Source organism: Sinocyclocheilus grahami, unplaced genomic scaffold, assembly GCF_001515645.1.
Source record: "Sinocyclocheilus grahami isolate Dianchi unplaced genomic scaffold, SAMN03320097.WGS_v1.1 scaffold1859.1, whole genome shotgun sequence".
Lineage (NCBI taxonomy): Eukaryota > Metazoa > Chordata > Actinopteri > Cypriniformes > Cyprinidae > Sinocyclocheilus > Sinocyclocheilus grahami.
In genome coordinates this window covers 83276-96707 of record NW_015507038.1, presented here as the reverse complement: position 1 = coordinate 96707, position 13432 = coordinate 83276, and the positions used below count along the sequence as shown (strand labels likewise).

The 13432-nt window shown below is 48.0% G+C and overlaps 2 protein-coding genes across 6 annotated transcripts in view; one reads left to right on the top strand and one right to left on the bottom strand.

The window, feature by feature from the left end:
- Positions 1 to 2437: 2437 nt before the first annotated feature.
- On the bottom strand, positions 2438 to 8732 carry LOC107573069 (NEDD8-conjugating enzyme Ubc12-like). The gene is made up of 6 exons (XM_016259508.1): positions 8471 to 8732; positions 4812 to 4906; positions 4607 to 4645; positions 3606 to 3709; positions 3447 to 3510; positions 2438 to 3270 (listed from the first exon to the last, which is right to left on the bottom strand). The coding sequence occupies exons 1-6, from the start codon at positions 8583 to 8585 to the stop codon at positions 3130 to 3132; spliced, it is 558 nt and encodes a 185-aa protein (XP_016114994.1). The 5' UTR covers positions 8586 to 8732; the 3' UTR covers positions 2438 to 3129.
- Positions 8733 to 8868: 136 nt separating this feature from the next.
- Positions 8869 to 13432, top strand: part of LOC107573067 (F-box/LRR-repeat protein 19-like) — a 23758-nt gene continuing 19194 nt past the window's right edge. For 2 of the 5 annotated variants that reach the window (XM_016259507.1, XM_016259502.1), the window contains exon 1: positions 10526 to 11061. The gene's annotated coding sequence lies outside the window, so the exon portion shown is untranslated. Of the gene's footprint in view, positions 9507 to 10525; positions 11296 to 13432 lie in introns of those variants that run through there. The other 3 variants (XM_016259504.1, XM_016259506.1, XM_016259503.1) reach the window with 3 other exon arrangements.

Below are 13432 nucleotides of genomic sequence, written 5' to 3'. Positions count from 1 at the left end.
GTCTCGGATAACACAGACCGAGTCCTCTTTCGCGCTACAAGACGGTGGAAAACAGCAGGTCACGTCTTCAGTGAACGTGAAGAGTCTGCTGTGCATCACCATACTGCATCCATCACTTAATGCTGATCCAGAGAGAGAGAGAATCACGCACTGCTCTTGACTGAAAACACTTTTTAGAGATGACAAGGATTCATCTATAATTAATATATATACACTGACGATTATGCAGTGTTATTTTACATTTGATTATTCAGTTATTCAAAATACCTGAACACCTACAAACCTAAACAACTTAAAGCAGTGTTTCATTTGTATCTTTGTTCTGTTTCTTAATTTGTGCTGATGCTTGCAATTTGTTTATTAGTACTTATTTTATTGCCTCTTCACTAGTCTTTAACAAATGATTATATTTGTTTGATTATATATATGATATAAGCCCCCCAGCACACAAGAGACAACACTTTTAGGCCACGCAGTCATCCCTGTCTTTTTCCAAGAACTTCACTGAACAATATAAACTTATATTAAAATAACTGGCCTGGTACCAAACGCTTCATTTCTTAATCAGACAACAGACGAGCATCACAACGTAAGACAAGGGCCTTTTAGTGAGTTTCTATCACATTACAGAGAATTAAGGCATTCTTTTTCTTCATTAAATTGAATGATAAGAAGTAATGACATAGTTCCCTGTAAAATATGAAAAAAATTGATTATGCAAAAAGAATTTCCATAGAATAATAATTGTTAATTGCTAGTTATGTTTCATCTTTCAAAAATAAACCAAACATTAAAACAGGTAAATCTTCCAATTGTGTAAATAACCAGTAATGCAAAGGTCACATAGCGGATGACAGGTGATGTGCTGTGGTTACTGTACTTTCAGAACAGAGAGAGAAAACACATTCACCTGCATCTCACGAGACGTTTGGACAGAATACAGCTTGAAGTCTGCTGTTCCTCTGACAATGTCCCAAATGACAGCGTTAGGGACCGTTCACACAGAGCACATTTAAAAACACCAGATGCAGGAAGTAGGATGGAGAAAATAAGACATGTTTCTTTCAAAGTTGAACTTTTAGCTGCACGCATGTGCCTGTTTTTCTCCAGAACCGTTGCACCTGTGTGATGCCCAGAGGTTTAGTGGTGCTTTGACCGTCAGGAGCTCGTCTCAATGCGGCTTCAGAAGAAGTGCAGTGACCACAGAGAGAGCACTGCTTAGCACCCTTCTGAAACAAACGGGACACCCTACGGTCTTCTGGACTCCACTGCCATTTGGGACAGAGCCTATGAATTATTAGCAGCGCACGAGCTCTGGGATCACCTTACTCCCTGCTCCTAGATCACTGACAGTCAGACAAGAACCGACTGAGTGGTTTGACTCGCTCCGTCAGGATCATTCACATGCTGCTATCAGATCAGTCCAAATCACCAATGAGTCATTCTCTCTCTCTCTCTCACACACACACTCTCTCTCTCTCTCACACACACACACACACACTCCCTCTCTCACACACACACACTCTCTCTCACACACACTCTCTCTCACACACTCTCTCTCACACACACTCTCTCTCACACACTCTCTCTCACACACACTCTCTCTCACACACACACTCTCTCTCTCACACACACTCTCTCTCTCACACACACACACACTCCCTCTCTCACACACACACAACACACACACACACTCTCTCTCTCACTCACACACACACTCTCTCTCTCACACACACACACACACACTCTCGCTTGCTTTGACTAAAACCATCTGCAATGAAGGCACTGTGAAACGGTGCTCTTGCAGATTTCAGCACCGCTTATTCTTTTATTCGTCTGAAATCTGAAAGGCAGCATCCAGGGGCCCATCCAAACCCAGTGCTGAGGTCCTCTGATGGGTTTCTGAAAGCAGCTGATGATATCCCACAATCCTGTGCGTGCTATCTTGTGGCAGCTGAGCTGAAGGACAAAAACAGCATCGGAGAGGTGTAAAATGTAGGTGACTTCGTTTCTATCCCCAAAGTGCTGATTTGTTGTAGATTATGTGACTATCTCAAAGGGTTCGGGTGTGTAATGTTAACGGTCCCCTCTTTCTGCCATCACACCCTGAGCTGCTCTTACAGCAGTAAAAGACAATCTGAAACTTTCCAGAAAATGGCCCAGATATCAAAGGCTTTGTTCACACGGCCGAGCATCTTTTCTGTGTAGCCTGCAGTGGCTTGTGCTAGCATAGTCCCAGTTAAACGGACACAAGTTGGATAAGCAATAATTTTTCTGCCAGTGTAAACCCAGAGTACAGCTGATGAGTTTCATCTGGTTCAGTGCAAGTGTGCTGACGAAGAGGCACATCATCGTCCAGGTCAGATAAAACACTTTTATTGTTGCGGTTTCTTTAAAGACAATCTGCTGTTGTAGTTTACACTAATCTTAAAATGTAGGCATTCAAGTCAATATTTTATTTAACATAATTCATATTGCAGTCATCATGAACAACTGGGATTTTTTAATATACACAACAAAATTGTAACATTGTACGCAACCCTTCCTAACCCTACGACGATCCTCCTCAGGAAAATCCCATCCCACCCATTCCCAACCAGGAAAACTAGAGCAAAACATTGCAGGTCTCCCAAGCTCACAACAGCCCAGTTAGCAGACGGATCCTGCCGATCTCGTGTTAACCAGCCTCTAGCTTCAACGGGGTATCAATTTGGCAGCACTGGTCGAATGCGATGCTATACACATCTTTTTCTGCAAACGTAAAAATGAGTGACTACTTAACAGAGTTGAATGCGTGCGACTGGAGGCAGGTTCACCGTTGCCGAAGCCCAAACTAATTCAGTCCTCAAGCCTTTGAAATGGAAAACAAGTGTACTGATCTGAATGTGTCTCTGTCATATGGGTCTGCCGTCTCGCTCTCTGTGAGTGGGAGGATGAGTTAGCAAAAATAAACAGTGGGTACCAGCATAGTGGCAAAATACGACTGGATTCTCTGAGCAACAGTCACTGACCGGCGCGCCCCCCCCTCCCTCCCTCCCCCCTTCTGTGTGCGGTCAGTGTGTCGGTCAGTGCGTCTCAGCGCATGTAAACCATAAATGCATTCTGGGATGTGAGGGCCAGCGGCGTGGACTATTTGAGACAGCGCTCAAAGTATGTGGCGCCAACGTATCCGCCGCGCAGCGAGCGCTGGACGTTCTGCTCAAAGAGCCGCCGGTTCGTCTGCAGCACCTCCGCCGCCTCTTTGTTCAGGGGGTCTTCAGGGTTGGGCTCCTGCAGGAGGGACACAGAACAAGACAAAGGGCCATGATTCACAGCAGCTGAAGATAAGCTACAGGAGATTCCTGACGTCTGCCAAGTGCAGACTCAAGCCTGCTCAGACAAGCCAGGGTTTCTGCTCACCATCAGGAAACCTGTGACCTGTGAGCTAAACACAAAGCTGATCTTACCAGGAACAGATACTGCAGTCCGTATATGATAGAGTTAATCGTCAGCACTGGCTTCCAGTCTTCTCTGAAATATAACATATAATGCAATGAGAACGAGCACTCAGGTTAGCTGGTATACGATGATGGATGTGGGAATAACTGTAAGAGTGCACGCAATACCTCAGAATATTTAGACAGACGTTGCCTTCGAGGTCAATGTTGGGGTGATAGACCATCGTTTCACATTTTACTTTCGGAGGGTCATGAGGGTATCCCTGTCCTACCTGAAAACCAAAACAACACCTGACTTTTAAAGCTTTAGAGCTTTTAAAGAAGAGATCAGTGTCCTATTCTAAAGCAAATATAATGCCATAAAAACACTGAGGTGACCACACGTGTCTGATTTCAAATCTGTCAATGACAAGTCAAGAAATAAAGAAACAGATTGACATTTCAATGGCTCATAACACGAGGAGTCAAAACGGTTGATTATTTTCTGAAGAAAGCTGCACAAACGTGCTTTATTTCAGCATGCTGGGCCTGATCTGACTGCAGACTGTACATACGCAACGGCACTGCTTTGAAAACTACACTACAATCAAACTTGATTACAAGAAAATATATAAATAGAAACACATATGCAAAGAAAGAAATGTATATCATCTATCAAACTGGCTATAAAAAGGTCTTTAGCATTCATGACAGGAAAAGTCCTGTGCATCTTTAGCATCCTTCTTGTTTTGTTTGATCTCTCTGTTTTACTGCCACAGGCTTGATCATTCATGGCTGAAAGTGTTTTCAGAGTCAGACTGGTGCAGAATCTGGTGACACTGACAGTGAGTGAAGACAAACCTGCACTCTTCATGTTTACATCACGATGCTTATTAGATCAACTCTTCGTTCTTCTCATCTAATATATAATATTAAATCATCGTAACTCTTGCTTCAGAACTGGGACACGTGTGAAAACATGGTCAAATGATGAAATTAAATCCCTTTCTGCCATGCTCTGTACGTCCTGGCTTTTATTTGTGTGCACATTTGAAGGCCTAAACACAAGCATAGCTGGAAAGGAGTAAGCACTGCATTAGTAATGAACTCTACTAGAGCAGGCTGTAGCCTGGTGTCAGTGTCTGATCTGTCTACAGGTGAGTGTTCACGCTGCTCGAGGTGCGGTTTACCTTAAAACTGAAGACAAATTTCCCACCTTTATAGAAACCCTGCAAAAGAACAAAACAGAAATTATAAACGCTTACGAGATGTACTGGGAGTGTGAGACAGCATTCAAATCACATTTACATGATTCTGCAGCTGCGTGTCACAGTTCCACAAGCTGACAAACACTACACTTCATCATGAGAATCCATCGATCACACAAGAGCAGACCTCGTCTGGGGAGATGATGAGCTTGAAGCTGAGCAGGTCGTCCTGGTCGGGGAACACCATCTCACACGTCTTTGGCAGGTTCAGCTCATTGATGTCTGTCACAGAAAAACAACACTTGCATTACACACTGACAAACCACTCACTATGATTCTGAAGGGTTCCAGCCTTGTCTTTCGTTCAGTCTTGGTGGACGGTGGTATTATTGCTCACTTCATGAGTGTGGGAGATTGGCTAAGATCTTTTTATAGTTCGTCTGCAGAAGTGCAATCACTCTCAGGATTTTTTGAGAGGCCTGGTTATAGATCTACGGTCTTACATACCAGTCGATTCACATTAAAGCTGAGGCGTCTAGTAGATCAGGACATCATCAACTTCTCTTACAGAATATGGACATGACCTTGATCACTTTTGCTGACTGTGATAAAGGCCACTGTGTGTGTTTGCTCATATAAGAGTGAATTTCAGCAATATATCAGTCAGTCACGCTGCAACAGGGGAGCGTTTCAATAAGCGTCTTTCCACATCAAGATGATGGTTAAAGGTGCAGTACGTAATACTGACAGCTAGCAGCTGAATGGGTACTGCGGTCCAAACTCTAAATACTGGAGAGCCAATATCGATGGATGCCGAGGCTTTTTAGGTCGGGTAGAATCTGCGATCTCTGACCCAGTTCATTTGCTGCTTTTCCCGGCTCCAATAAAGTGTTCTCCACCCACTGGCAACAAGGGGTGTCGAAGCCCTATTGGCAGTGGGCGGAGTCACACAGACCAAAACAACAACACACATTGTGACACTGAACACACATCTCAAAGCAGAATAGCTGGCTGCGGTGTTGTTTTTCAGAGAAACAGCTATGTGAATTTATCATGTTTCCTAAATATCTGCAAACATATTATGGTGTTTTTATGCTTTAGTACAGACCAAAAATTACTTACAGCGCCTTTAAACAATTTGGATTATTCTATGGCCATCTGCAATGAAGAAAGTGAAGACCAACTGATCAACAATTCACATTCAAAATGTTAAGCAAGTGCTGCTTGGTTTATGGTAGTGCTGCAAGATTTGAGGAAATATCTAATTGCAATGTTTTTCTGATAAAATTGTGAATGCGATTTTAAAAACGCAGAGTGACGTGCTTGGGTTTTAGTCTGAGGGTCTGAGCCGTGCAGTCCTCGGCAGCGCTCACACTGCAGAGTCTGAGGGTCTGAGCCGTGCAGTCCTCGACAGCGCTCACACTGTAGAGTCTGAGGGTCTGAGCCATGCAGTCCTCGGCAGCGCTCACACTGTAGAGTCTGAGGGTCTGAGCCATGCAGTCCTCGGCAGCGCTCACACTGTAGAGTCTGAGGGTCTGAGCCATGCAGTCCTCGGCAGCGCTCACACTGTAGAGTCTGAGGGTCTGAGCCATGCAGTCCTCGGCAGCGCTCACACTGTAGAGTCTGAGGGTCTGAGCCATGCAGTCCTCGGCAGCGCTCACACTGTAGAGTCTGAGGGTCTGAGCCATGCAGTCCTCGGCAGCGCTCACACTGTAGAGTCTGAGGGTCTGAGCCATGCAGTCCTCGGCAGCGCTCACACTGTAGAGTCTGAGGGTCTGAGCCATGCAGTCCTCGGCAGCGCTCACACTGTAGAGTCTGAGGGTCTGAGCCATGCAGTCCTCGGCAGCGCTCACACTGTAGAGTCTGAGGGTCTGAGCCATGCAGTCCTCGGCAGCGCTCACACTGTAGAGTCTGAGGGTCTGAGCCATGCAGTCCTCGGCAGCGCTCACACTGTAGAGTCTGAGGGTCTGAGCCATGCAGTCCTCGGCAGCGCTCACACTGTAGAGTCTGAGGGTCTGAGCCATGCAGTCCTCGGCAGCGCTCACACTGTAGAGTCTGAGGGTCTGAGCCATGCAGTCCTCGGCAGCGCTCACACTGTAGAGTCTGAGGGTCTGAGCCATGCAGTCCTCGGCAGCGCTCACACTGTAGAGTCTGAGGGTCTGAGCCATGCAGTCCTCGGCAGCGCTCACACTGTAGAGTCTGAGGGTCTGAGCCATGCAGTCCTCGGCAGCGCTCACACTGTAGAGTCTGAGGGTCTGAGCCATGCAGTCCTCGGCAGCGCTCACACTGTAGAGTCTGAGGGTCTGAGCCATGCAGTCCTCGGCAGCGCTCACACTGTAGAGTCTGAGGGTCTGAGCCATGCAGTCCTCGGCAGCGCTCACACTGTAGAGTCTGAGGGTCTGAGCCATGCAGTCCTCGGCAGCGCTCACACTGTAGAGTCTGAGGGTCTGAGCCATGCAGTCCTCGGCAGCGCTCACACTGTAGAGTCTGAGGGTCTGAGCCATGCAGTCCTCGGCAGCGCTCACACTGTAGAGTCTGAGGGTCTGAGCCATGCAGTCCTCGGCAGCGCTCACACTGTAGAGTCTGAGGGTCTGAGCCATGCAGTCCTCGGCAGCGCTCACACTGTAGAGTCTGAGGGTCTGAGCCATGCAGTCCTCGGCAGCGCTCACACTGTAGAGTCTGAGGGTCTGAGCCATGCAGTCCTCGGCAGCGCTCACACTGTAGAGTCTGAGGGTCTGAGCCATGCAGTCCTCGGCAGCGCTCACACTGTAGAGTCTGAGGGTCTGAGCCGTGCAGTCCTCGGCAGCGCTCACATTGTAGAGTCTGAGGGTCACTCCACCGCCGACAGCAGGCCACACCAGTGTAACCCCAGTGTCTGAAGAGCTTCTGAGCTCCTGAAACTCTGTCCCTCCAGTCAGAGGCCTCCACACCAGTCAGGCAGCTTAATCCAAGTCTTCTGAAGAGACACGATCGCTTCACACCAACAGATGTAGGCTTATTCTCTAATGAACCGATGCATGCTCATTGATAGGACCGGTTCTCGCATGACTGAGCTTCTGTTGAGCATGCATGATGAGCTCGATGTTCATGTGTGAATACAAGCCTAAATTAAACCTGTCGATCACTTAAAGCACTCGTGTGTCTTCAGAAAACCACCTTCTTCACATGGATGCGTTTCAGACAGACTTTAATATGTGGCTTTCGAGGCTTTGGTGGAGTGAACTTTGAACGCAGGGACAGAACAGCGCGAGTAAAAGATGGCTCACCCATCCCTCGCACTTACTTTAACTTATGTTTGAGTGGTTTCTGACGGCGCTGTGTTTAATCACGAGAGTCTCCAGGTTTACTGCGGTCAGCTGCTGCTTTCTGTGACGGCCTGAAGTGTCCCGCAGGCTCAGAGAGGTGATGTGAAAGCAGCAGACAGATGGTTTACGGTCATCTGTGCGGCTCGTGATGAGGCTAACGCTCGCTAACCGAGCAGGCCTCTATGTTGTGACTGAGAGCGAGTTTGCTCTGGCGGAGAACGAGTGTTTGTGCCGTGCTGTGCGACTTTAGACATGAGCTTCACTCTCGGTGACGCCTCTGAAGTGTCCAAACACCGAGGAAATATCAACAAAACCGCGCGGACCGACGGAGAGTGCGCTACATGTTAGCGCGGTGGCTAATGCTAACGCTACTGTCGCTGGGCAGCGTGAGGAAACCTGTCTTTAAACGAGCCGGACTGAATCCGAGCTGAATCTCTCTCTGTGTGTGTGTGTGTGTGTGTGTGTGTGTGTGTGTGAGAGAGAGAGAGAGAGAGAGAGAGAGATAATGGGTGTTTCTGGCGGGCTGTTGTGGCTCTCGTACCCTTCTGTATCCGCAGCTGGGCCGCGCTCGCCTTCTTTCCGCCGGCTCCGGCTCTCGTTCCTCCGGCGGACTCCTCGTCCTTCTTCTGCTGCTTCAGCGAGAAAAGCTTGATCATCTTCACTCAGTTCTGTGCTGAGAGCCAGCCGAAGCCAATCTAGCCCTGACCTGACGCCGCTGATGCGTGTTTAACGAGTAACTGAGCGGATGCGCGATGTGTTTACAGCAGCGGCAGTGTGTGTGTTAGCTGCTAATGCTAGCCGCACAGTCACACATCTGACTCTCTTCACACTCGAGCTCCTCTAGCAGCTGCTTCCAGACCAGCTCAAACCAGCCGACACGGCCAAACCACCGTAGCCCGGTTTTTATTATTATTGTCATTGTTGTTGTATGTATGGATTTAAAAACACTATTATTGTTATTTACTGATATGACATCTGAAGCATTGTGCTGTAAAAAAAAAAAAAAAATCAGCAATATAAATAACAGGAATGTTTTGGGTAGGGCACTAATGGACCACATTTCCCATGATGCCTTTCGGCTGTGACGAACAGACCGGGAGGAGCTTTCGTATTGTTTTTTTTTTTACTCTCCATATTTTTTTTATTTACCATAGTTATTTATTGATTTGATTTCGTGCAGCAGGAGCAGAGTGTGACGGCGTCGGGATGCTGAGCGAGCTGGTCTGGACTCACGGGGACAGTAGGAGACAGATTTAATATTCATACACGCGCAGCAGAGCAGCACAATAGGACAGCGCGAACAAAAGGCACGTTTATCCGTTACGCTGTGCTCGGTCAGTCAGCGGCCGTGCGGGAGGCATAAGCGCTGGACACTGGCCTCGGGCTCACAGAGGGGCATCGGCAGGGCTCGTGTGATCATGGGTGCTGGTGTTTAAACGAGTCGCTCGTGTAAACCCGTGAGAACAGCAGGAAAGCCGAGCGGAGGAACAAGGAAGCGCTCTCTCTCACGGTGTCCATCTGTCGCCAGAAAACACCTCTAATGCTCGGTCAAGGAGAATGCGACTCCACGCGAGCAGGTGAGTCGTGTGTCTGTGACCGTGTGCGCTCAGCTTCGCCAGATCGGGACGGTTCGTGAAGCCCTGCTAAGTGCTGCTAACCCTGCTAGCCCGTGCTAGCTGCTGCTTCCGGCGGCTCTGCGGCGCTTCCGCTGCTGCATCGCTGCGCGTTGGGCTCCAGATCAGATGCGTGTCTGGAGCCGAGGCGACTAACTGCTGCTGGCTAGCTGTAGATACACAGCACCTGTAAACACGGTAAAGCCCGCGGGCTTGCTCGGTCTTCTCTGAAGCGCTTCCTCGCTCGATGCTGCTGCAGTCTGAGTTTAGGCCCACAGCTCAGCTGACACTGTGTGTGCGGTGCAGCCCTTCAGCCAGTAACATGGCGAACCACCAAAACACTGCAGCTATTACACTTTCTGGATGTGCCTTAAAAGCACCACGAGTAGTAGCCGGTGTTCTCACAGTACTTGTGTGCAGACACGGCTGTTTTCTGTCAGTGGTGGTGAATTCAGAGGAATTGAGCTCAGTGAAGGCCAGCTGTTGGTGTTATTAGCACTCAATAATGATGTGAAACGCTGATGTTTAACGTGTCAAAAGCATATCAAGTGATTAGCTAGTCTTCATCAGCTCACCTGTATACATAAACCGTGAGAAAGCATAAAAACCTTCATGTGGCCCTTCATTCAAGTGCTGGGTTGACGGTGTTCGGTCCGAGTCGAGTCGAACCGTTCGCTCGGTTCAGTGTCTGGAGGAGCTGGAGCTGAATCCGTTCGTTCATCACCGGATCAGATACGCCTCTGTTTCCGCTCATTTCCAGTCTCCGGCGTCCCAAAGTGAGTTCTGATTGAGTAACTTGTAGTTTCTTGCACAGACTGATCGTTTCGCTTCATAAGACCTCAATATAGCTTCAGGAGCCACGGGCGTTAATGTTGTGTTCCTCTATAAGCTTTTTTTCATTCTCAAAGGGCTGCTGCTGCTGACTCACATTTACTCAGTCACCAAGGATCTCAGCAATATAAATAACAGGAATGTTTTGGGTAGGGCACTAATGGACCACATTTCCCATGATGCCTTTCGGCTGTGACGAACAGACCGGGAGGAGCTTTCGTATTGTTTTTTTTTTTACTCTCCATATTTTTTTTATTTACCATAGTTATTTATTGATTTGATTTCGTGCAGCAGGAGCAGAGTGTGACGGCGTCGGGATGCTGAGCGAGCTGGTCTGGACTCACGGGGACAGTAGGAGACAGATTTAATATTCATACACGCGCAGCAGAGCAGCACAATAGGACAGCGCGAACAAAAGGCACGTTTATCCGTTACGCTGTGCTCGGTCAGTCAGCGGCCGTGCGGGAGGCATAAGCGCTGGACACTGGCCTCGGGCTCACAGAGGGGCATCGGCAGGGCTCGTGTGATCATGGGTGCTGGTGTTTAAACGAGTCGCTCGTGTAAACCCGTGAGAACAGCAGGAAAGCCGAGCGGAGGAACAAGGAAGCGCTCTCTCTCACGGTGTCCATCTGTCGCCAGAAAACACCTCTAATGCTCGGTCAAGGAGAATGCGACTCCACGCGAGCAGGTGAGTCGTGTGTCTGTGACCGTGTGCGCTCAGCTTCGCCAGATCGGGACGGTTCGTGAAGCCCTGCTAAGTGCTGCTAACCCTGCTAGCCCGTGCTAGCTGCTGCTTCCGGCGGCTCTGCGGCGCTTCCGCTGCTGCATCGCTGCGCGTTGGGCTCCAGATCAGATGCGTGTCTGGAGCCGAGGCGACTAACTGCTGCTGGCTAGCTGTAGATACACAGCACCTGTAAACACGGTAAAGCCCGCGGGCTTGCTCGGTCTTCTCTGAAGCGCTTCCTCGCTCGATGCTGCTGCAGTCTGAGTTTAGGCCCACAGCTCAGCTGACACTGTGTGTGCGGTGCAGCCCTTCAGCCAGTAACATGGCGAACCACCAAAACACTGCAGCTATTACACTTTCTGGATGTGCCTTAAAAGCACCACGAGTAGTAGCCGGTGTTCTCACAGTACTTGTGTGCAGACACGGCTGTTTTCTGTCAGTGGTGGTGAATTCAGAGGAATTGAGCTCAGTGAAGGCCAGCTGTTGGTGTTATTAGCACTCAATAATGATGTGAAACGCTGATGTTTAACGTGTCAAAAGCATATCAAGTGATTAGCTAGTCTTCATCAGCTCACCTGTATACATAAACCGTGAGAAAGCATAAAAACCTTCATTTGGCCCTTCATTCAAGTGCTGGGTTGACGGTGTTCGGTCCGAGTCGAGTCGAACCGTTCGCTCGGTTCAGTGTCTGGAGGAGCTGGAGCTGAATCCGTTCGTTCATCACCGGATCAGATACGCCTCTGTTTCCGCTCATTTCCAGTCTCCGGCGTCCCAAAGTGAGTTCTGATTGAGTAACTTGTAGTTTCTTGCACAGACTGATCGTTTCGCTTCATAAGACCTCAATATAGCTTCAGGAGCCACGGGCGTTAATGTTGTGTTCCTCTATAAGCTTTTTTTCATTCTCAAAGGGCTGCTGCTGCTGACTCACATTTACTCAGTCACCAAGGATCACGGTTTCAGCTAAAAATCTTCTACTGAAGAAGAAAACCGTCTCCTATATCTTGTACGGCCTGTGGGCCAGTAAATGAACAGCACATTTTCATTTGAGTGTGAACTGTCGCTTTAAGAATCTGAGCGTTCAGCGTGTGAAGTCAACTGTTAGAGCGAACCCAACTTTCAGGATATGAGGGCAAAAACACCCCACATGAGCTTTTAGCGTATACTCGTGTCCTATCATATAGTTAAGGTCGCCATGTAATCAAAGTTGTAAAATGTATCAAATGAATGATTTGTCCACACGCAGCATTATATTTTTTAATTCATGTGCCACATCACAGCGAAGAGCAAGTCCTGAGATTTTTATTAAGGATTGCAGGGTTGAAAATACTTGCGCATGAATCATTGACAGTGAGACGGCTCATGTTAATGGCATGATCAGTGATCAGCGCTGGACTCTCCCTCCAGAAGGACTCGGGTCTTTCACATGCTCTGGCTGAGAAACCCGTCTGTTAGCAGTGTTACTCTTAGACCTAATGCGCTCGTCTTGCACGGTTTATTCACAGCTCTTTCGCTCTCAGTGCTCTGTGTTCTGGGCTGATCCTCGAGAGGTGGCCAGATCGTGTTTGTGTTTTTCGTGCAGACCGAGAGCTCTGCTGTGATTACTGTGAGCGCTGACAGAGATGATCACTCTCTACGGCTCTATCAGGGTTTCAGGCACACGAGCGGAAAGCTACGTCTTTGCACTTTATTTGCCCCTAAATAGCACATACCAGCACTTTAAAAGCACATATTAGTAAGCTTTCTGAGATTTTTCTGTATGTAATACAGCAATATCATAACAATTAAGTATAGTTTACATAATATTTGCTTAATCTTTTTTAACAGATGGTATGCATGATTGTTTTTGTTAAAAGGATAAAATACTGATAACTAAGCAGACTAATTATGCTGCTTATTTTCTTCTGGAAAGTAGCATTCATCCGGTTCAGTTATCTGGCAGTCTTAGATACAAGTGTGCTTGTGACAGAAGACACACACACACACACACACACACAAACAAATACTCTCTCTCACACACTCACTCACTCACACTCACTCACTCACTCACTCACTCTCTCACACTCTCACTCACACTCACTCACTCTCTCACACACACACACATAGACACTCACTCACTCACTCACTCTCTCACACACACACACTCTCTCTCTCACTCACACGCACACTCTCTCTCTCACTCACACGCACACACTCTCTCACACACTCACTCACACACTCACTCACACGCACACACACACACACACTCTCTCTCTCTCTCACACTCTCACTCACTCACTCACTCACTCTCTCACACTCTCACTCACACTCACTCACTCTCTCACACACACACACATAG

Excerpts from the sequence above, each read along its gene's own strand:
- LOC107573069 (XM_016259508.1), bottom strand. The coding sequence starts at position 8,585 with ATGATCAAGCTTTTCTCGCTGAAGCAGCAGAAGAAGGACGAGGAGTCC. Across the intron at positions 4,907-8,470 it reads CCAGCTGCGGATACAGAAGG|ACATCAATGAGCTGAACCTG; the intron begins GTACGAGAGCCA and ends TTTCTGTGACAG. Across the intron at positions 3,710-4,606 it reads AATTTGTCTTCAGTTTTAAG|GTAGGACAGGGATACCCTCA; the intron begins GTAAACCGCACC and ends TTTGGTTTTCAG.